Consider the following 22,716-nt stretch of genomic DNA (forward strand, 5'->3'; position numbering starts at 1 on the left):
TTAACTAGCTGTTTTCTTCCATTAGAGGCAAGGCTTTAGTCATTTGAAAAATTGACTTGCACAGAAACGAGCACTAGTGTACCACTTTTGTTGTTATCCATTTGTTTCCCTAATACTTTCTCTCCATTTACTAAACAATAGAACAGAGACTGAAGACACAGCGCGAGTCATCCTAACAGTCAATGAAACCCTTACAATTCAAACAACACTAACTCCCATTGACAATAAAATGATTAACCTGCTCTGGAATGATTCCTATTGAGAGGCACTCATTCCCAGACTTGTTATATTGACGGTTCTATTGTAGTCAGGATTTCTCTTTAGAGAATCTAGTGTTTGGTTAAAGAGAGCCACCCCACCTCATTTCTCTCTCCCCCTCTCTGACTCCCACGTCTTGACAGATGCGTTCCATCTCTGAGTCATGGACCTTCGTCACACTAGAAGTGGGAAACTACGTGCGTACAGTAACTGTTCTGATCTTCAAACAACATAAGGAGGTCTGCCCAGAATGTCCTGCTGTGCCAACGTCTCCACTGACTGACTACAGAGGACTTTGAAAACGGAATTTGTCTAACTTTGCATTAGTAGGCTGTAAAATGTTCCTGTGCTTCAAAAGGTTACTTCCTAACATGCAAGTCCAGCAGTCAGTCAATATCCGTCAGAAGCTCAACATCATGTCCACTGAAATTCACATTAGATAACCTGGTCCGTCGATACAAACCATGAAATACAATTTCCGTGTAACATACTGGTCGTCCATGACAGTGAACATCACACTGGTGATGTCATCATGTTAATGCCAAGTGTTGTGTAACTCTTCCAGATGTGATGAAGGCCTCCCAGCTAAAGTGTTACAGATGTAAGATCTTAATTTTAACACTCTTTAGTCGCTGAGAATTGTATAACATACTATATATAATAAATCTGGTCAAATTAAGATCCTACATCTGTACCCTCAGGGGTTTAAGGAATCAAAGGCTTAGCTCTAGTTGGAGCTCCACTACAGATCTCTCTGACTGCAACACCCAACTGTCAACTCAACTGCCACCCAATCAGAGATTGAGCACTAGAGACTTCACTCAACAACTGGCTGATTGCCTCAGATAAAGACGGGCAGTATGCAAAGCAGCCTCAACATGCCTCAAAAGACAATATTATCCTTCGCAAAAGCGCATCTAAAAAGCTGATGTGCAACAGAGATTATATGTTTACTCAATATGTTAATGGTTTAAATTGCTAGATTAAATTATGAAACCATTCTTATATGATACCATGTAAGATGATTCCAGCTCTCCAGAGACATCAATTTAACATCTATTCCACGTTGGTTCAACCTCATTTCATTGAAACAACGTGGAAACAATGTTGATTAACCAGTGTGCCAAGTGGCTTGTCTGTCATTTTATTGCATGTGTATTTTATGCCATGGCCAAGGTGACAAAATAATATATCCCTACAGGGATGAATAAAGCATAGGCCTAATACAATCAAATCTAATGTTCTGTCCCTATTCAAATGAAACATAAAAAATATAAATCCATAGATAGTCACATAGTGAACCAATACAGTGTGGGCTTCAGCTAAGCAGGCGAACCAGGCCTCTAGCTGGAAAGGACAGCACAGTCAGGACAGGACAGCCAGGAGAAGACAGGACGGCAGCTGCATCTCCTTTCCTCCTCAGTTTTAGCGTGGTGAATCAGCCGCCCTACGTTTAACTGGCTGACAGACAGCCGGTGCTTTGAACTGGGTATGTTACCAGTGTGAAATTGTTAATCCGCCTTTGGAACCGACCACTTTTCATCCCAGGTTATTGGAGATTAGGGAATATGCGTGAGATTGGATTTTGGGGGGGGGTGTATGAGTGGCAGAGCCATTGTAGACTACTGCACAGGGGCCAGATTTGAGGAGGTATTAAAACAATGTCATAATAGATTTAGAACATCCAGATAAACATTTGATCCACTCATTCATGTGTATCCTGTCAGGCAGCATCTCTGATCTATCAGCTCTCCTTTCCTGCTCTAGGCCTTGGGCCCTGCAGCTCTCCATCTCTGCTGACATCTTTATTGAAGTCTTTCCCCCCTCTCCCAGGAGATGTCTTCTGTTCTGCTCGGTCTCTCTTAAAATGGATATGTGTGTCATTTTCTCCCCTTCACTACTTGACTACCCGCATACTTTCTCTGTAAATGGCTTTCTGAGTAGTTCTCTACGTCCTACTCTGTATGCAGGAGGTTTTTCTCAGCAGGGCTACTTGGCACGGGGGGTCCCGTGGGCCTGTGGTATGTGTGCATATTTAATAGATGGCGGTGGCTTTAGAATATTCCTCCGCTTGATCTCTCAGCCCTGCCAAACACACAGACTGACTCCTACACGAAAGGTAGTTAAAATTGGAGGAGTGTCTCAGAGAGGGAGGGTGAGAGAGAGGGTGGGGGAGAGAGAGAGAGAGGGAGGAGAAAGCATGGTAACATGAGCGTTACATGCACCTAATCTATTTGATCCTATATGAGATTCAGCTGAAGACTACAACTACACATTTTTACCTGTGGGACTCATCCCGCTCTCCTTCACTTCTCCCCTTTTCTCTCTCTCTCCCTCCCCCCGTCTTTATCTCCCCCCTCTCCCTCACACACATTCGTGCCCCCGCAGTTGTCCAGGGTGCCTGTATGGAAGATGCATGATATTGAAATAAGACTTTGAAATGAGATATTGTGTGAGTGAACTGTTGGATGGCGGAGGTTGTTAAAATGAGAGATTATTTTAACCGCCTCCACTGATATCACTCAACAAAAGGCACACACACATGTACACACACATGCACATTCACACACCAGGCCAATACACACACTTCACAGGTTTGACCTATTGTCCCGGTCCATTCTGACATTTTACTGTATTATTTGAACGCTCAGATATTACATTCACACTCCCCAGTGAGGGGGGGGGGTCTGGCACCAACACCTGAGGTCTGGCCCCAACACCTAGTGAGTGAGTGCACACAACATCCCCCTCTCCCCATGTCTCTCCTGTCCCCGCCACCCCAGCATGTTTGGCACATTGTTCATGATAATAAAGGAGTTGCTAATGTGCTTTTAATGGACAGGAGGCAGAGCAGCTGATGCTGCCTGGGAGAGAGCTGTGGAAAGAGTAGTGTGGGGAGGCTGGGGTCTCTGCTGTGCTCCACTGAGGTGACCAGGGGCCTCATTTATAACCGTTACGTAAATTTCAGACATTTCTGAGATTTATAAACTTGGCACACGCCATACAGGCATGTTTCCTGTTATGAATCAGACCGGTCGCAAAACTGTGTGCACATGAACGAGCATTAAAACGCCTGGAAAACGCCTCCATTCACCTTTCATGGTGACAATAACACCCTTTATTTGCCGTATAATTTGGTATAGGCTCAGATTAAATAGGCAAATGATATCGCGCTCCTATCACACAGCAATACTGTAGCCTACCCTACGGTCAACGATTTTACATAAGCTACTGGTCTATTTATGGTGTTGGCAGAATGTTTTCATCTTTAGCAGTAATATATGCTGTATCTGGAAAAGGACTGTGTCAGTTTCTGAATGAGAAAACAATGACAAATTGTCATGGACCTGTCAGCAGAAGGTTTATTACAGTACTAGTCAAATGTTTGGACACACCTACTTTAGTTTTACTATATTGTAGAATAACAGTGAAGACATCAAACCTATAAAATAACACACATGGAATCATGTAGTAACCAAAAAAAAGTGTTAAATATAAAAAGTATTTTTATTCTTCAAAAGTAGCCACCCTTTGCTTTGATGACAGCTTTGCACACTCTTGGCATTCTGTCAACCAGCTTCATGAGGTAGTCACCTGGAATGCATTTCAGTTAACAGCTGTGCCTTATTAAAAGTTAATTTGTGGAATTTCTTTCTTTCTTAATGCGTTTGAACCAATCAGTTGTGTTGTGACAAGGTAGGGGTGGTACACAGAAGATAGCCCTGTTTGGTAAAACACCAAGTCCATATTATGGCAATAACAGCTCAAATAAGCATAGAGAAATGACAGTCCATCATTACTTTAAAACATGAAGGCCAGTCAATACAGAAAATGTCAAGAACTTTGAAAGTTTCAAGTGCAGTCGCAAAAAGCATCAAGCTCTATGATGAAACTAGCTCAAACGAGGACCGCCACAGGAAAGGAAAACCCAGTGTTACCTCTGCTGCAGAGGATAAGCTCATTATAGTTGCCAGCCTCAGATATTAAAGCCCAAATAAATGCTTCAGAGTTCAAGTAACAGACACATCTCAACATCAGCTGTTCAAAGGAGACTGCGTGAATCAGGCCTTCATGGTTGAATTACTGCAAAGAAACCACTCTAAAGGACACTAATAATAAGAAGAGACTTGCTGGGGCCAAGAAACACAAGCAATAGACATTAGACACGTGGAAATCTGTCCTTTGGTCTGATGAGTCCAAATGGCCGATTTTTGGTTCCAACCACCGTGTCTTTGTGAGACGCAGAGTAGGTGAACGGATGATCTATGCATATGTGGTTCCCACCATGAAGCATGGAGGTGGTGGTGTGATGGTGCTTTGCTGGTGACACTGTCTGTGATTTATTTAGAATTCAAGGCACACTTAACCAGCATGGCTACCACAGAATTCTGCAGAGATACGCCATCCCATCTAGTTTGCGCTTAGTGGGACTATCATTTGTTTTTCAACAGGACAATGAGGAGAGTGATGGAGTGCTGCATCAGATGACCTGACCTCCACAATCCCCCAACACAATTGAGATGGCTTGGGATGAGTTGGACTGCAATGAGAAGGAAAAGTAGCAAACAAGTGCTCAGCATATGTGGGAACTCCTTCAAGACTGTTGGAAAAGCATTCCAGGTGAAGCTGGTTGAGAAAATGCCAAGAGTGTGCAAAGCTGTCATCAAGGCAAAGGGTGGCTACTTTAAAGACTCGTCACACCAGCCTTCGCTTTGGCGGCTCCTCCTGTCCAGCTCAGGCGTTCGGCGTCACTGGCCTTCTAACTGCTGCCGAACCTACTACTGGAAAACGCCCTTCACTCATCAACCCCGGACTTGTCTCGTCATCATTACACACACCTGGCTCCAATCCCCACTGTATATACTGTATACACTCCCTCTGCTGTTTGTCTTTGTCGGTCATTGCAAATGTTACTTGTTTTCCTGAGAGGAATCTCTCCTGCTATTTCCTTTATATTTTGCACTTTGGGTTCGCCCTGTGCCTTTTGTTTCTGAAGATATATTTTGAGCACAACAGCGTTTGGGTTCCGTCCCACTTTGATCTGTGGTGCTTAAATAAACTCAGTTCTAAACCTGCGACTGCCTCCTGCCTACACCAGTGACAAGAATATATGTAGAAAATAGTCAAAATTAAGAAAAACCCTTGTGTTCTAAAACTTTTGAATGGTAGAGTCTATATATACCCACTTTTCCCCTAACCTAAATATGCCCGTGAATTCTGAAACATTGTAGGGCAGGCTACTCAAACTTAAATGACAGTACTTACAGTTCTATTTCTCATGCGTTTCGTTCTACTTGACTTTTCTATTATTTTTTTTAAATAGTACTACTGATATTCATTACTGCATTGTTGGGAACGAGCAAGCAAGAAAGGCATTTCACTGTACTTGCACACGTGACAATAAAAACATGGAACTTGATACATAGGTCTACCACAACATAAAAGATCAGCTGTAAAATTTGACTGTATACCGATAATATAAACAGCGCTGCCTACGATATTGCAAAAGTTAAAATACATATAGCCCATCTATTTACTAGGCTACTAGATCCAATTAAATGAGAGATGTGCATGGTCATTTGGCTCCTTCAGGAATATGAACCCATCACAGACAGAAAAGGTGAGGATTACATTATACTCTGCAATGGCTATAAAAAAATATATATAAAAAAACATAGGAATATATTTCCTATGTCTAATTATAAGATTCCTATGTCTATTTCAGATTTTAAAAATAAAACACATTTTAACTTCTTACTAATGGCAAATGGTTGCATTGTTATGTTTTCCTATTTTTATTTTATTATTTTATGAATAAGCTTTTCATCATATCCCCCATTAGCACAAAATACATATTTGTCAGCGTTCAGTACAACATTTCAACCACTAGCTGATGTGCATACACATGGTCTAAAGCTGGGCCCTCCAACCCTGTTCCTGGAGAGCTACTCTCCTGTAGGTTTTCACTCCAAACCCAGTTATAACTAACCCGATTCAGTTTATCAACCAGCTAATTATTAGAATCAGGTGTGGTAGATTAGGGTTGGACTGAAAACCTACAGGACAGTAGCTCTCCAGGAACAGGGTTGGAGAGCACTGGTCTAAAGATTGCAGGGAGATGAGCACATTCTCATGCCAAGTAATTTTTTTACAAATACAAACCTTTGCGTGAAAGCTGGCACACGCACATTGTGGGGTACATTTTGTACGTACGCACAGTTTATAAATGAGGCCCCAGGGTATCCCAGCTCTCACACAGTCCCTCTCACCCCTTCTGTAGGTCTCTATTTTAACCCTCTCTCTCTGTGAAGTGAGGGTAGGAAATTTCCATGAGGAATAGAGGCTCCACTAAAAGGACTAATTAATGGAACACGCATCACAGCACACCTCGATGACACACTCACACGTTTTCATCAGCTTCCTCTCCTCCTCTCATTTCATTTATCATCCCCTCTCTCTCCCCATCTCTCACTCGCTTGCTCACATTACACACTTACGCATACATCTTCCACCCCCCTCCCTCCCTCTCACCCCGTTCTTCTCTTTCTCCCTCTCAACAGCATCACTTGGCCACAGACCCGTTGCCGTGGAAACACCTCCCACCGGAGCTGGCTACCTTCCCTGTTACCGTAGCAACTGGCTCCCTGCAGAATTTCAAACACGCCACTTGGTCTCTCTCTCTCTTTCGCTCGCTCTCACTGTCTGTCTGATAATTTTGTCTCCATGTTTGCTCAGTGATATGGCCTCAGTAGGTCACTGATGGCTGGATAAATAGTTGGTTCGGCATGTTTAGCATTGCCAGCTGGTTGTTGTTTAGTTCACACATCCATTCAATTGCCCGTCAACGTGGGAGTATGCATCATTTTTTTTGTTGTATTATTATTATTTTTGTATTTTCACCCTTTTTTCTCCCCAATTTCGTGGTATCCAATTGGTAGTTACAGTCTTGTCTCATCACTGCAACTCCCGTATGGACTCGGGAGAGGCGAAGGTCAAGAGCCGTGCGTCCTCCGAAACACAACCCAACCAAGCTGCACTGCTTCTTGACCCAATGCCCATTTAACCCGGAAGCCAGCCGCACCAATGTGTCAGAGGAAACACCGTACACCTGGCGACCGTGTCAGCGTGCACGGCACCCAGCCCACCACAGGAGTCGCTAGTGCGCGATGGGACAAGGATATCCCAGCCGGCCAAACCCTCCCCTAACCCGGACAATTGTGCGCCGCCTCAGGGGTCTCCCGGTCGCGGCCGGCTGCGACAGAACCTGGACTCGAACCCAGAATCTCTAGTGGCACAGCTAGCACTGCGATGCAGTGCCTTGGACCTCCCGAGTGGCGCAGTGGTCTGAGTAGGAATTTGTTGGGAAAGACTACGTTGGACAAAACGTTTTCAAGAATTCTGTCACGGAGCTGGTGTCAGTCCGTGCATGATATTATGACTGCTTACCCTGGGCGATGGTATGCGTTATGTTTCTTGCTAACCTGTTATTGGAGAGTGTGCATTTATAAAATGTCCATGTAAATGCCTACACATGCTTATTGGTAATTCCGTGTCTTTATTTCATGCCAGTGATATTTGATTGGTCAATATTGGTATGTTCCAGGTGGGAGGATATCCCAGGTACTATTTAAGCCTTATCACTTCTGTCTCTTGCAGACAGGGGTAAGGCTGACATACTGCTGGTTCAGGCATGATTGAGGCCTGCGTTATTTGAGTCTAATGAATTAGTTGATTTACTTTGTTTTCCCCAGTTTATGGTACCCGTCTTAGTCATCGTCTTGTTTGTTGTATACATATATACAGTGTAGAGTTTGCCACCCACTCTCCTGCACATAAAATAAAAGTCCTCCCCCTGGACATTGCACTGCTACGACTTGTCAGCCCCCTCTCTGAAATCTTAAGAGTGCCTCCTTTACAAATTCCTAGAAACAATTGACACATCAAAATAATTTCAATCATTCAATGTAATTGACGAACTAAAATGTATCACCAAACAGAAACATCCCATCCAAACAGCCTATCAGAGTTCTGCATGGCTGAGAGTCATGTTAATAGGAATCACATCAATGATTCAGGCCTCAGTGTCCTCTACTACTCATTAGTCTGGACCTAACAGAGTGGAGGATAGATCTGTTTAGAGCTCCTGTTTTACCAACACTACTGATAAACAAATAAACTCATAACAGTCTGATTTGCTGAGCCTACTTCTTCCCCGGTCTTCCCAGACACGAGCCACTGGTCAGAGTCACTCCTGATGAATCATTAGATTACCCAATCCCTTATCTTGTGTCAACATCCCTTCTGTTCCCACTGCCTCGGGGCACTGTGGAATGACACTGCATCTTGCTTCAGAACAGACTGTGCCGCTCTTTCCTTATTTTTTAATCATCCTCGCCTTCAATCTTCAAGTCTGAATCTGTTCTGACAGCTGCTGTGATATGACACACACACACAAAACACTCTTGTATGACTCAACACCGGAGCCTTGACATGTACAATTCTTTGACACAGTCATTGTCATGGAATCCACACTGCCACCCCATCACCATGTACGAAATGACTGCAGGTGACTCACCCTGTTGTGGAGCTAACGCTTCACCACATGATAATAGCACAATAATAATGTCATAAAGGTCAACCATACAAAACCTAGTACACTATACAATTCAGGTAAGGCTCCACACAACCCTATATGCACTAGTCCTTAAATAGTAGGCTATGCAATTTAGACACAGCTACATATCACCATGTTACATGCTGTAGGGCTACAACGATCACTGTGAGAGGCTTGACACCATCTCTCCACTCAATCTGTCATCTGTCTGGAGCCTGTCACTCCCAGACACAGCTCGGGGCCTCTTTATATGAACACTGCATTGTGTTATTGCTTTCCTGCTACTCCCCCTCTTTAAATCACAGTTAAAGAAATGGGTTGAGGGCTGGCATCTTGTCGTGACGCAAGATGGAAAAATAGGCACTGCGGATAACAGGCCGGGAATAATGTTATGAAACAATGCCTGGATAACATGTCATGTCTTGTACTGCCCCGGTCTGTGTGTGTTTATTTCACCTTAATTTAACCAGGTAGGCCAGTTGAGAACAAGTTCTCATTTACAACTGCGACCTGGCCAAGAAAGCAAAGCAGTGTGACACAAACAAAACAGAGTTACACATGGGATAAACAAACGTACAGTCAATAACACAATAGAAAAATCTATGTTAAGTGTGTGCAAATGTAGAAGAGTAGGGAGGTAAGGCAATAAATAGGCCATAGAGGAGAAATAATTACAATTTAGCATTAACACTGGAGAGATAGATGTGCAGATGATGTGCAAGTAGAGATACTGGGGTGCAAAAGAGCAAGAGGATAAATAACAATATGGGGATGAGATAGTTGGGTGTGCAATTTACAGATTGGCTGTGGACAGGTACAGTGATCGGTAAGCTGCTCTGACAGCTGATGCTTAAAGTTAGAGAGGGAGATATAAGACTACAGCTTCAGTGATTTTTGCAATTCATTCCAGTCATTGGCAGCAGAGAACTGGAAGGAAAGGCGGCCAAAGTAAGCGCTGGCTTTGGGGATGACCAGTGAAATATACCTGCATGTCCTGTCTCTATGTGTTATTTCAGCCTGTGCCACTCTGGTGAGATAATGTGCTGCAGGGTGCAGTCTGCTGGTCTGTCAGCGCTCCAGTCCCTCAGTAGATTAAACATTAGTATTATCTCATTTCCTCAGGCCATCATGTAGACTGTCAGATGGGGGTGAAGAATGGTTGAATCATTCAGACAAACTGTAAAATGAACCCTCTATGTCCAGGCCTGGAAACCTCCACCTCCATTTCAGCTTCTTGTCCTTTATGAATATATATTTTTTGCAGACAGAAGTGGACTCATGCAAAATATCCAATTTGTTAGTGGAGCTAGCGTGAATATTGGCTGGTGTGTGCAGCAGAGAGAGCATGGCCTTGACCATGGTCAGCTGGGGGATGGATGACATTTTGACCCGTCTCTGTCGGAGTCCTATTGTCACAGATGAAATACCTGAGACTTTTCATTAGCTGATATCGAACACAGGTCCCTACGTCTGTCACCTTAGCCATTACCCGAGGAGGTCTGAACCTCTTGACAAGGTTGCTAGGTGTTGTACTAAGGTCACTACAACATGTTTACAACCATGGTATCCTCGGTACATACATTACTTTATGGCAATACAGTAAGAGGATATCTGTTAACTCACTCTTTTGTCGGTGTAAACATATGTGCTATGGCAATTGAGTGCAGTTAACGATATCGGTTGTGAGAACATACTGTATGCGGAGGATATTGTCTCGGAGGTATGAAAAATGTACACTCAGACGAGCAGCAGTTCTGATGAGGTTGGGTGACGATGGACGACAAGGAAGATGGAGACAGAGTGTCTGTGTGTTGAGAGAGAGAACAGAGATAACGATAGAGGACAGAGAGAGGTAGAGAGAAAAAGAGAAAGAGGACAGGAGGAGAGCGAGAGAGTGAGTGAGAGAGCGAGAGAGAGAACGGAGAGTGGAGGATGAATATTTCAAGAGCAAACGGTGTATGTGTAGAAAGAGAAGAGCTGGTGTAGAGTCAGGATCCACTCTGAGGCTGGAAGGGGAATGGGGTGGGTTCTGGGGAGGAGTGAGTGCGTGACAAGAGTGCCAGTGCCCAATCCAACAAGCAAGAGCCCAGACATTTGCAAGGCCGTCAATAATTGATGCAACTGCCGCAGCGTGCCATCTTTTTAAAGCAGTGAGTGTGTGTGCCTGGATAGTGTGTGTGTGTGTGTGTTGGTGTACCCTGCGTGTGTCTGGGCTGTTTGTCCGTCAACGTGTGTGGTGTGTGTGTGTCATTGAGGTGCATTGTGTACCCACTGCACCTTTTGTATTCACGTGAGCATAGGAAGGAGGAAATGAGCCGCTAGCTAGCCCGCTGCACACCACCTCACTTCACTCCCTGTCACCAGCTGCTGGGTTTGCCCTCGCTACCGCTGTGCCAAGCTGCATCCCTCTGCTGCTAGAGATGGCAGAGAGCAGAGCACTGACACTGATCCAGACATCTCCCTCTATGCCAATCCACTCCACCCATCCAACGGTGTGTGGAATGTTAGTGCACAGCTGATCAGCCTCATCGGACCCTCTGAAATCCTCCCCACACTCCCTGTCAGCCAGGCCAGCCTCCTCCCCACTCCCTGTCAGCCAGGCCAGCCTCCACAAAGCTATCCATGCGTCCCGGTGCCATTATGGAAACGTCCTGTTGCATTCCAGCCCCGCCCCTCCCTCCACTTCACTGGCTCTCTGCATGTGTGTGAATGGGTAATGACTAGGCTCAGTGCTATGGCCTGCAGGCAGTGTCCTTCCTCCACTTTTCCTGGGTCACCTGTGAATACATATACAATACATGACAGAGATGAATCTTTGCCTTTCCAGACACCAGAGAGCCTGTGGGTTTAGAGTTTCTCTTAGCACCAACAATGTGCCCTCTACTGCCCTCCTACCCACCAAGCCTATATCACCGCTCTCTCTCAGTAAACTTAAACTATCTAGCCTCCCCCACTCTCTCTCTCTGACTAATGGAGGACACGCTGTCTCTCTCCTCCCAAACACGGAGGACAAATGTTATCACTACACTGCAGATGTCTCGCGGGCGGCTCTTCTGAAACCTCCTGCTGGCTTCGGCAGGGACAAGCCAGACCCACAGCTCCGTTTCGCTTCAACTTTTTTCAGCAGAAATTTAGCCAATTAGGCTTACCAGGCCTAGCCTTTGGGATGGGGGACCTTGGATTGGAGTGATATCTCCAGCCTGCCAGAAGTTCTGACATGCACGCAGGCACTGGAGCCAGACGTGATCAGAGTGGCTATGGATGTACTGTATATGCCTCACACTCCCTCCTAACTCTTAAACATGCACACAGTTTTAGGGAATCTTAGTTCCCCTTTGTGCTGCACTCTCTCAACTCTCCCTAGCTGTTGGATTTGCATGAGACTCCCGATGGCCTTTCGTACTTCGTGATACCATGCACTTCCTTGAATGTCTGTCATGGCACGAATAACCCAGACCGCTAATTAAATGACCCACGTAACATCTTTTAATTTAGCTGTCACCTCCGGTAATGGCTTAATTGCTGAGGCACATTTACAGCAATTCTTTTATCTTATGCCTTTCCTTTCATTGTGCCCGGGTTTAATTTCACACTGACTGTGCAAGATTTTGGATCAGGTCCTTGTTATGTGCTTTTCACTTCAAAACGCTTGGAAAGAGCACAATAAAGAGAGGAGAGGAAAGATGGGATCCAATAAAACAGTACATTTCATGTCCTAAAGCACATGCACACGGCAGAGCAAAGCACAAGGGAAACGATTAATGAAACCCTTATCTCCTTCCTCGAAAATTAATTAAACGAGAAAGAAATACAGACAGACACAGAGAGAGAGAGAGAGAGAAAGCAGCTAGTATCCTGTAACTATTTCTACATATCCATAGCACTGCAGTCACAGGCAAGGGGAGTGGAGGGGTGAGCTTCTGTATTCCAACACAAGGCCTGAAAATGCTGAAGGGGGAACATGCGCAGCAATTTAGCAACTCCCTGTATCCATTTAATCTTCTTCCTCCTCCTCTTCTAAACATACCCCACTATCTTTCTCCCCCTTCCTCTCTCCTGCCCTCATAAATTGGAGTGCATATGTGACCTGGAGTGCTGTGTTTCATGGATCTACCAATGGCCATTAGCTTCTCTGGTCTCCCTGGGTTCCAGCGGCCTTCTCTGCAGTCATTTATCTTGATAAACACAGAGCTGTGCATTTCCCCCAAAGCTTGCGGTTTACTGTACTCTTTCTTTGTTATTCTTTTTTAACTTTTACTCCTTTTTCGTGGTATCCAATTGGTAGTTACAGTCTTGTCTCATCGCTGCAACTCCCGTATGGACTCGGGAGAGGCGAAGGTCGAGAGCCGTGCGTCCTCCGAAACACAACCCAACCAAGCCGCACTGCTTCTTGACACAATGCCCATTTAACCCGGAAGCCAGCCGCACCAATGTGTCGGAGGAAACACCGTACACCTGGCGACCGTGTCAGTGTACATTGCACCCGGCCCGCCACAGGAGTCGCTAGTGCGCGATGGGACAAGGACATCCCTGCCGACCAAACCCTCCCCTAACCCGGACGACGCTGGGCCAATTGTGCGCCGCCCCATGGGTCTCCCGGTCGCGACAGAGCCTGGACTCGATCTAGGATCTCTAGTGGCACAGCTAGCAACTGCGATGCAGTGGCTTAGACCACTGCACCACTCGGGAGGCCTGTACTGTACTCAAATATATGCACTGGCAGATAACAAAACCTGCTCATTCCTCATCATTAATACATCACTCTGACACTTCAGCTTGATACAAAACATGTCTTTGAGGATACATTAATCTTCATCATTGCCATCTTTCCATTTTCAGGCAGGTGGAAGTAGCATGAGGCTGAAGTGCTGTTATAAACAGAATGTTTAAGATCATCAATGTCATCTTTTTATAGCAGTTATTTTCTGTCGGAGTCATGACACACGCTGTGTTATTGTAGGGAAGGTGACCTCTGCTTCCCTGGCTACCAAAACTATTTGCTCCGGCAAAATGCTACGCCTAGCCCACAGACACTAGTTTCTTCTCTGCAATGAATCTGGATCGGAGTACCTCCCCTACGATTTCTAGAATGCAAACACTAGAATGTTCTAGACAGTCTGATTGGTCCCAGAAACCGATGGGTTGGGCCGAAGATAGATAGATAGATAGATAGATAGAATACACATAATATGACTGATAGGGGGCACTGTGTTGACACCACCGTGCCTCCATCTTGGCACTCCCCAACCATAATAAAAAATATCTTGGAAGCTATATAAATGCATTTATTAATGTCTACAGACACTTTGATGCAGACACCCTAATGCATACTTTTAAATTAGATTATGTGAGCGAAACATAAAACACTTAAAATGAAAATGTCAAAAGAATTCCTTAAAGTACTTTTTTATTCAAATGATGTTACTACATCAACAAAAAAATACTGAAATACATGTAATTTTGTGCTTGAAAAATTGTATTGAAATTCTGTAGAATTCCATTAATTCCTATGGAGGACTGCTCCTACTGGGAAATGCCAATATGGCAGACCGGTGGCTTCAAAGCCTTTCAATGGCCAATACATAGCATCAGCAATCCAGGGTTGGGCCAGAACCAAAACACACATGGGTAAAGCGACATTTTGAAAATTCATCATTGCCTTTGGTTAGAGATGATCCAATCGCTGATGGCTTTGTTTTGTAGAACACCCCTCATTTTGATGTCACCACAAATTACTTCAATGATTGCAGTCTCAAACTGAAGTATGTAGCGAATGAAGAATTCAGTTTGAGTCGTCAGGCAAGATCTATGCTAGGTGTCAATCAACTAAATACTCTCAGCACTGCAAGTGGCACATGTCATTGCATCCAAGGTGGCTGAGGTTAAGACACATAGGACAGTATAGATAAACTGTCAAATGATCATGCTAGGAGTGTCACGCTACTGTGTCAGCTTCATGGACACTGACGTGAAGTAAACAGTTAAAAAATTTTTTTAAATACATCTACAATGCACTGGTCCCTGCTTTTAACACAATACACAGTAAGAACATCACACACAGTATGTGAATAGCAACAAAATGGAGAACAAGGACAGAGAGCAGAAGAACAAATTGCATAATGGTTGTGTTTCGGATGGGTAAATGTTGGACATTGCCCTTGTGCTTTGAAACTCTAATGCCTTCGTTCTCTTACATTTCGTTCTGTGTAAACAAACCCCATTTGTACTGCACCCTAAAGCCATTACATGATACAGACAACAGTTCGCAACGCAAAATTGCCCAATTTCAAACTTTACCACGGAAAAGGAGAGCAAAATTCAAGAACCATCTAATACCAGGGTGTTAAACCAGCCTCTTCAAAGTGTAATCTGGACTGTAAACCTTCACATATCTGCAGGTCTCCTTGTGTAAACCTAAGCATGGTTCCTCAGCATACAGCAGTAATCCCAGTAATGCTCTTACAGCACTGGAATAATTCCACAATGAAAGGTACAGGTTTATGGCTAATAAAACGCACTGTGAGCAACCAGCACCAATGGTTAATAAATACACATGCTAATCCTCTTAACATCTTCAGAATTAATCCTTACAAACCACACTATGATGATTACATGCTTTCTACTGACTGGAGATTGGGATTTCTAATACCTTCCAAGGGCATAATGTACAGTTGGTAGACAGTATATGGATTGATAGATAGAATGACAGATTATGCATGTGAGCTAGTTCTTACAGAGGAACATAGAGCTTCCCCTCTAGTCTACCTACACCCTTACAATGCAACAGTAACAAAGAGAGGGAACAACTCACACTTATATTCCCAGGTGGAAAGTGAGCTTGATCTGCACTGTAACTCCAGCTGAGGCTCCATGAGTCACTGCTCACACCCCACTCTCCCCTGCTTTCCACCCAGCAGAGCCCCCACAGGGAGCCTGGCCTCCCACATTAGCTGAGGGGCTGAAGGCCTCCGGGGGTGGGGGGGGCGTCTGGGTCTAGTGGTCCCTGGAAGTCACCTCTGACGCATTGGCACAGCTTGGTGGTGGGTGGCACAGGCTGGAAGGGCCCATGATGGCACATATCAGTCTGGAGTCTAGACCTTCACAGGTGTTCTACATAGAATGGCCAGATGAGAGAATTCTGCACATGTGCTATGGTTTCCCAATTAGCCAAGAGAGTGATTTGATCCTCTGTGGACAAGGTTAAATGATATGTCTAAGTGTTAGCACTTTGAGATACACGAGCCGTGATTATAAAAAGGTAAAAACGGTAGAAGAAGAAAAAGCAATTACTCCATTCAAGTAACACAGCAAGGTACTAACAATTCAAACGTCATGATTTTGAGTTGGGAAACTAAAATAATTGGTCTATTCTAGTGATCCATGGGGGAAATGGAAGAGTCATAGTCTGGAGAGTGCAGTGCTATGCTGTGGAAGAGCTCATTAAAGTCTGCTGTCAGTGATAGCGGTATGGTGGGAGGGCTGAGTGACTGATGGCTGCCTGGTCATTACATTGATCTGGCCCCAGAACAGTCTGTCTGTCAGAGACTTATGTTCAACATATGAAGCATGAGATGGCGATAGAGCCTGCTGAGCTGACCTGAGAACAGCCATTTGCATTTTTTAAATTTAATTCAGTGCAGTGACAAGATGGAGCTTAGTAGTGGCTCAGGCCTCAGCCTTAGTTCATTCTACATCCTGCTATACAACATGTAGTCGAATCAAATAAGATCAAGATCAAATACGACCCCATATTAAAGCAGGGGGCTAAGGTGTAGGCTTATAGAAAGATCATTTGCTCTCATTAAAAAATTAAACAAGGATGTAAGATGAAAAGCACCACATTTCACAATCAACACAGAATTTCTCCCTCGCATTCCCCTGGATTCACAGTGGTGCAATGAAAGGTTTAAGCACAGGCCTCCATTGCAGATAAATCTTATGCATCTGATGCAAGTCCCAGATTCAAGACATAGCCTGGAGAAGACTGTACATTTTCATTAAAATAGCAGGTATGATGCTACTCTCTCCCTGTATGGGGCGGCAGGTAGCCTAGTGGTTAGAGTGTTGGGCCAGTAACTGAAAGGTTGCTAGATCGAATCCCTGAGCTGTCGTTCTGCCCCTGAACAAGGCAGTTAACCCACTGTTCCTAGGCCTTCACTGTAAATAAGAATTTGTTCTTAACTGACTTGCGTAGTTAAATAAATATATGCAGCCGGAAGACCTACTGTGTTCTATCATTCAGCATTCCTAGCACCAGTGTCATGACAAAGCAGTCCGTCAGTGGGGCTCCTCTACATCCCCCCTACCTGGGATACTGATGGTATAAGGCCACCATTACATTCATGGCTCTGTGATGTTCAAACAGCACTTGATTGTACATTCTTTAATAAAGGCTTGCAGGCCCATAATAGCATAGACCAGTCTATGGCCTACTGATATGATAAAAACAAATATGAGATGTTGCTGTTGTATTCTTCATTTTTTTCAATTAGACCAAAATAAAAACTGAGTTTCCGACAAAAAAGAATGACCCCACCCCAGGCTATGAAGACGTTCAGTACATGTATCTCTTTGTTTATCAAGGGTAGGTCCCAAATGGTCTCTCTCTCAAACCAGGGGGGAGAGGCTGACATACAAAATATCCTAATACAAAATGCATGTATTGGCTTGAATACTTGGTTGGCATGACCATAATGTCTACAGATATTTTCTGCATTTCAATAATAGAAATGTGCTAATTAGACAGTAGCATTTAGTCTGCGTTGGTAGGTTACTGAGCGTTCCTTCTTGTTGACGTGTAATCTATCATCTGACAGTCTGTGTGCGCATTCACTTGCTAATTAAATCTGTCCAAGATAACGGTGCGCGTCAGCAAAAATGATACGAATTGTGTTATTCATGACATGAGTGATATCGATATCAACATTTACAATGAAAGATAATACTCTTGGTGCTTACCTCGACATTTCCCCACATGCAATGGGACAATACGACCATCAATATGGGTAACACTGAATGTCCCATTTTCACTCCTTCTTCCGTTTCTCAATTGGAATGTTTTCTCTTTATAATCTGAATTGATTCCCAAATACAGTTACATCAGTTACTACGAAGAGCTATATTCTGTTCGCTGACTGCCTCCGATATCTCGTGCGTCTGTGTCCGTGCGCACTTGCTCTCTCCAATCGCAGCCCGGGCTAATATGTGGCTGCAGCCTCGCTGGAAAAAAAAGAAGCTTTTTTTGTCTCAACGCCCATCTACGAGCTTGTGTTGTACAATGGACTTTCCTCAAAGCGCCAACATTTTTAGATTAACTGCGGTTTGATTTGGTAGAGGGAGACACCCAATGGACATGAATGGGAAGTGCAGGCAGTGGATGGAAACTGGTCTATCTATGGAACTACCTGAACGTTTTCATAATATGCGTCACGAATTCAGTGACAGCGGTGCCGAAACAGGCTGCGTTCACGTGCTAGTCAGAACTAGGAAACTTTGAATGTTCGATTTGGGTGTGCGAGATTTGACGTCAGAAGAGTTACAGGGTGTATTAAGTGGTGGTGTCCCATCCTTTCAGGCTGTTGGCCTGAAGTAGGACAATACATTTAAATAGTGGAGTATGGTATTTATTTATTTTTAGTGAGTGTAGTGTTATGATTGGGTATTATTTTTATTTTTATTATTATATATTTTTGCAACGTATAAGGGAGTTATACTCCAGTCTAGTAGGTGTCGGAAATGCAAAATTAATTGGATGGCAACCGCTGTTAAAGCCGTATAGCAATGGACCTGTCATTCATTATACGAACGATAAAAAATGTCTATGCCAATCCAAATTCTGTATTTGGTCACTAGGGGGCACGCAAGGTTAGATAATTGTCTCGCTCTCTACGTGTGGGGTATCAGTTTATTCAATCATTTCAATACTTTATTAGCGATTTTTCAATTTGACACAATATTTTTCTCAGCGTTATGAAGATGTGATGTAGACCTATTTGTTATGAAACGTTGATATCGAGAAGATATATATGTATGTAGCCTACCTACCTGTAGAGCTGATATAACAGAACCGCATCTGTTTACACAGACTACTTCTAATTGAAATGTTCTGTAAAATCGCAACTTCCTGATCATCAGGCCCAAATCTCACCTTGCGATGTGGACGTTTACAAAGGTGTGGGCGTGGCTAAATGTTGTGGGTGTGGATGGAAAGGGTCAGTATCAAGAAACAATTGTTGACTGAAACAAACTCCTCAGCCACGACAACCACAAATGTTTCACTACTTTTAACCAGAGGAGTCATTGAAGGAAAACATTTTTTCTCCATTAATCTCCCTCCCGCGTTGACTTGAAACGTCTTGGACCTCGGGAGGGAGGAATACTGTCCCGTGTTTCTAAATCGTTTTGTTTGATTGAACTGTCTACCAACTGGATTTAACTCTTAAGTAATTAAAGAAAATGAATTCCGCACGATTTGAATACGAGGTAAGTTTTGTTATACAAATTATACATTTAGGAACAACGGTGTAACCAAGTCCGCCATGCGCCACTGTTGTGCCATTGTTAGCAACTTAATTTGAACATCTATTTTACAGACATACATAACGTTTCATTCCAGTCACCAAGGTTTCTGTAAGGGCCACCTGTCAAACTCAGCCCATATAGGGCAAACCAATTGACTTTAATTGACAACATACCACAAGTGAACACTTCCAGGAAGTACGTTGCTTTCTCACTGGCCTTCAGGTTATCCCAGTTAATTTTAAACTTGTATAGTTAACTTTTTATGTTGGGTAATTATTCATTATCATATAATTTGAGATGGATGGGCATAATTAATTTAAAATAAATAATTAAAGTTAGATAATTAGGTCTGAATGCGATGTCTTTTTGATGAATTAAGGAAGAAGTGTGTTGGAGGAAGGAACACAGGATAGGATTTGTTATTTTAAGATATCCTTTATTTAACCAGGGAAGTCACATTGAGAATTACATCTGTTTTCCAGATGAGCCCTGGATAACATGAATGAAACACCTGTAGCGAAGTTCGCAGGGACCCTCCCCATCTTGACTGTCTGGATATTTCTCCACCCTTATGTTAATTTAAAGACAGTAAAAACTTTGATAAGAGACACACATGACAAGTGTAAATGTATCAACCAATCATTCATGGTTTAAGTCACATCACTCTAATTAATGTCAACTCTGTGTACCCTATCTCCCTTACTGGTCAGGGCGGCCATATTGATTTCATATACCTCCAGTGTTCAGTGGTCACAAACTAATTACATGTCCTTGCTGTACTAAGGGCAGGCCCCGGCCCCCTGGTAACAGTACTTAGTATTGAGTCCCCACTCCCAGCCCAGACAATGCTGGTATTCTGATATCCTGTGGATCCCAGACTTGTCCTGACTCGATCCCCCTCCAGCCTCGCTGCTGCTCACCCACTGAGGAAGACAACTGAGAAGAAAGTTAGTCGCTGCACAGAGGAGTTTAGAGAGGGGGGGAAGGTAGGTTCCTCTATGGAAAACCTCTTCCTCACACTGCATTTTGATATTATTATAAATGTTGGTTTTGATGTTTATACACCTGCATAGTCATGTTGATTAAAAAGTGAGGGTTGTGAAATACTACATAGCTCAGTCAAAAAAGAAAAGCAAACAGGAGGTTGGAGTCTTCTGAAAGAACATGCACTTTTTAGGGACAAGATGAGGGATATCATATTTGTAAGGGAAAGGAACAATAATTCTGAATACTTGCTGGTATACTGAATAATATAGTCTGTTTTCCCTGAGTGACCTGTTGAGATGGGCGCTGCCTTGTGCAGATCATTCATGCTCAGGAATGTACTCCTAGTTTTCCTGGTTTGTACAGTATGCATTGTCATAGTTCTTGGACTGTCTCTAGGTTTCCCGTAACAAATACTGAAATGATAGTTAAACATTAGCTGCACATAGAGGAGCTGGTATAGTCTGTAGAATTGGGTCATGGAGATGTCCACAGAGATATCCTGGTTGTCATTGATATATTTCCAGGTTACACAGTAAGTTAGTACATGCAGTAGCTTTTCATGAGTTGTGTCTAAGAGAAAATGCTCCTTTGCTTACACAAATGTTGTTAAGAGCAGTTCTCTGATGAACACGTACACTACATAACCAGAAGTATGTGGACACCTGCTTGTCGAACATCTCATTCCAAAATCATGGGCATTAATATGGATGCTGCTATAACAGCCTCCACTCTTCTGGGAAGACTTTCCACTAGATGTCAGAACATGCTGCGGGGACTGACTTCCATTCAGCCACAAGAGCATTAGTGAGGTTGGGAACTGATGTTGGGCGATTAGGCCTGGCTCGCAGTCGGTGTACCAATTCATTCCAAAAGTGTTCGATGAGGTTGAGATCAGGGCTCTGTGCAGGCCAGTCAAGTTCTTCCACACTGATCTCGTCAACATTTCTCTATGGACCTTGCTTTGTGCACGGTGGCATTGTCCAAGCTGTTGCCACAAAGTTGGAACCACAGAATCGTCTAGAATGTCATTGTGTGCTGTAGCGTTGATTTCCCTTCACTGGAACCGAGGGGCCTAGCACGAACCATGAAAAAGAGCCCCAGACCATTGTTCCTCCTCCACCAAACTTTACAGTTGGCACTATAAATTTGGCCAGGTAGCGTTCTCCTGGCATCCACCAAACCCAGATTTGTCCATCGGACTGTCAGATGGCGAAGCGTGATTCATCATTCCAGAGAACTCGTTTCCATTGCTCCAAAGTCCAATGGAGGTGAGCTTTACACCACTCCAGCCGACGCTTGGCATTGCGCATGGTGACCTTAGGCTTATGTGCAGCTGCTCGGCCATGAAAACCCATTTAATGATGCTGCCGACGAACAGTTCTTGTGCTGACATTGCTTCCAGATGCAGTTTGGAACTCGGTAGTGAGTGCAACTGAGGACAGATGATTTTTACACGCTACTCGCTTCACCACTCAGCGGTCCCATTCTGTGAGCTTGTGTGGCCTACCACTTTGGTGGCTGAGCCATTGCTGCACCTAGATGTTTCCACTTCACAATAACATGCCTTACAGTTGACCGGGGTAGCTCTAGCAGGGCAGAAATTTGACCAACTGACTTGTTGGAAAGGTGGCATCCTATGACGGTGCCATGTTGAAAGTCATTGAGCTCTTCAGTAAGGCCATTCTATTGCCAATGTTTTTCTATGGAGATGGCATGACTGTGTGCTCATTTTTATACACCTGTCAGCAGTGTGTGGATTTGGATATTTCAGCCAAATGTTTAAAGCGGTGTCCACATACTTTTTTATATATATGTCATATTTTTATGTGTGGTATTATTTGTTTCCTCACAGCCCTGAACCCAATCGAGAGAGTTGCTTTTCATCAATGATATTAACAACCATGAAGCACTACAGTCATTACAACTCTCATTACTGGTTAGAGATGGTGTGTGTGTGTGTGTGTGTGTGTGTGTGTGTGTGTGTGTGTGTGTGTGTGTAGGTAGGTATATTGTGGTGATTTTAATTTCTAGCTCTTCAAAAACAATTTCACCCACTGCTAATGTTTTGAAATATATACATTTTTCTTTGCAAGTCAAGTGTCACTAGTGGAAAGATGTAGAAGAAATTGATGCTTGTGCAAACAAATTAACTAATTTGTATAGGTAATTTGTATGGGTCAGGATTGCTGGAAAGCAGATCCCCTTTTCTGTAGTGATATTGACGATATTGCAATATTATTTTTGCGCTTGTTGGCTTTACCTGCACCAAAACTCTAGTATTTTTCCTTCATACAGTGAGGGGGGGAAAAGTATTTGATCCCCTACTGATTTTGTAC

General features: G+C 43.7%; 2 protein-coding genes across 5 annotated transcripts in view; one reads left to right on the forward strand and one right to left on the reverse strand.

Moving 5' to 3' along the window:
* The window catches only part of aplp1 (amyloid beta (A4) precursor-like protein 1), a 68,544-nt gene extending 50,432 nt beyond the window's left edge, over window positions 1-18,112 (reverse strand). For all 3 annotated transcript variants that reach the window (XR_006760426.1, XM_014156283.2, XM_014156273.2), the window contains exon 1: window positions 17,831-18,112. Coding sequence is in view for 2 of the 3 variants with exons in the window: in XM_014156283.2 (XP_014011758.1) it covers window positions 17,831-17,896 (66 nt within the window). In the remaining variant the exon portion in view is untranslated. The remainder of the gene's footprint in view (window positions 1-17,830) is intronic.
* A 965-nt stretch (window positions 18,113-19,077) lies between these two features.
* LOC106577854 (suppressor of tumorigenicity 14 protein homolog) overlaps window positions 19,078-22,716 on the forward strand; it is a 39,696-nt gene continuing 36,057 nt past the window's right edge. Inside the window, exon 1 of one of the 2 annotated variants that reach the window (XM_014156251.2) lies at window positions 19,078-19,354. In XM_014156251.2, the coding sequence (XP_014011726.1) occupies window positions 19,328-19,354 (27 nt within the window). In that variant the 5' untranslated portion in view covers window positions 19,078-19,327. Of the gene's footprint in view, window positions 19,355-20,198; window positions 20,380-22,716 lie in introns of those variants that run through there. The other variant, XM_014156260.2, reaches the window with a different exon arrangement.

This window comes from Salmo salar, chromosome ssa02 (assembly GCF_905237065.1).
Source record: "Salmo salar chromosome ssa02, Ssal_v3.1, whole genome shotgun sequence".
Classification (NCBI taxonomy): Eukaryota; Metazoa; Chordata; class Actinopteri; order Salmoniformes; family Salmonidae; genus Salmo; species Salmo salar.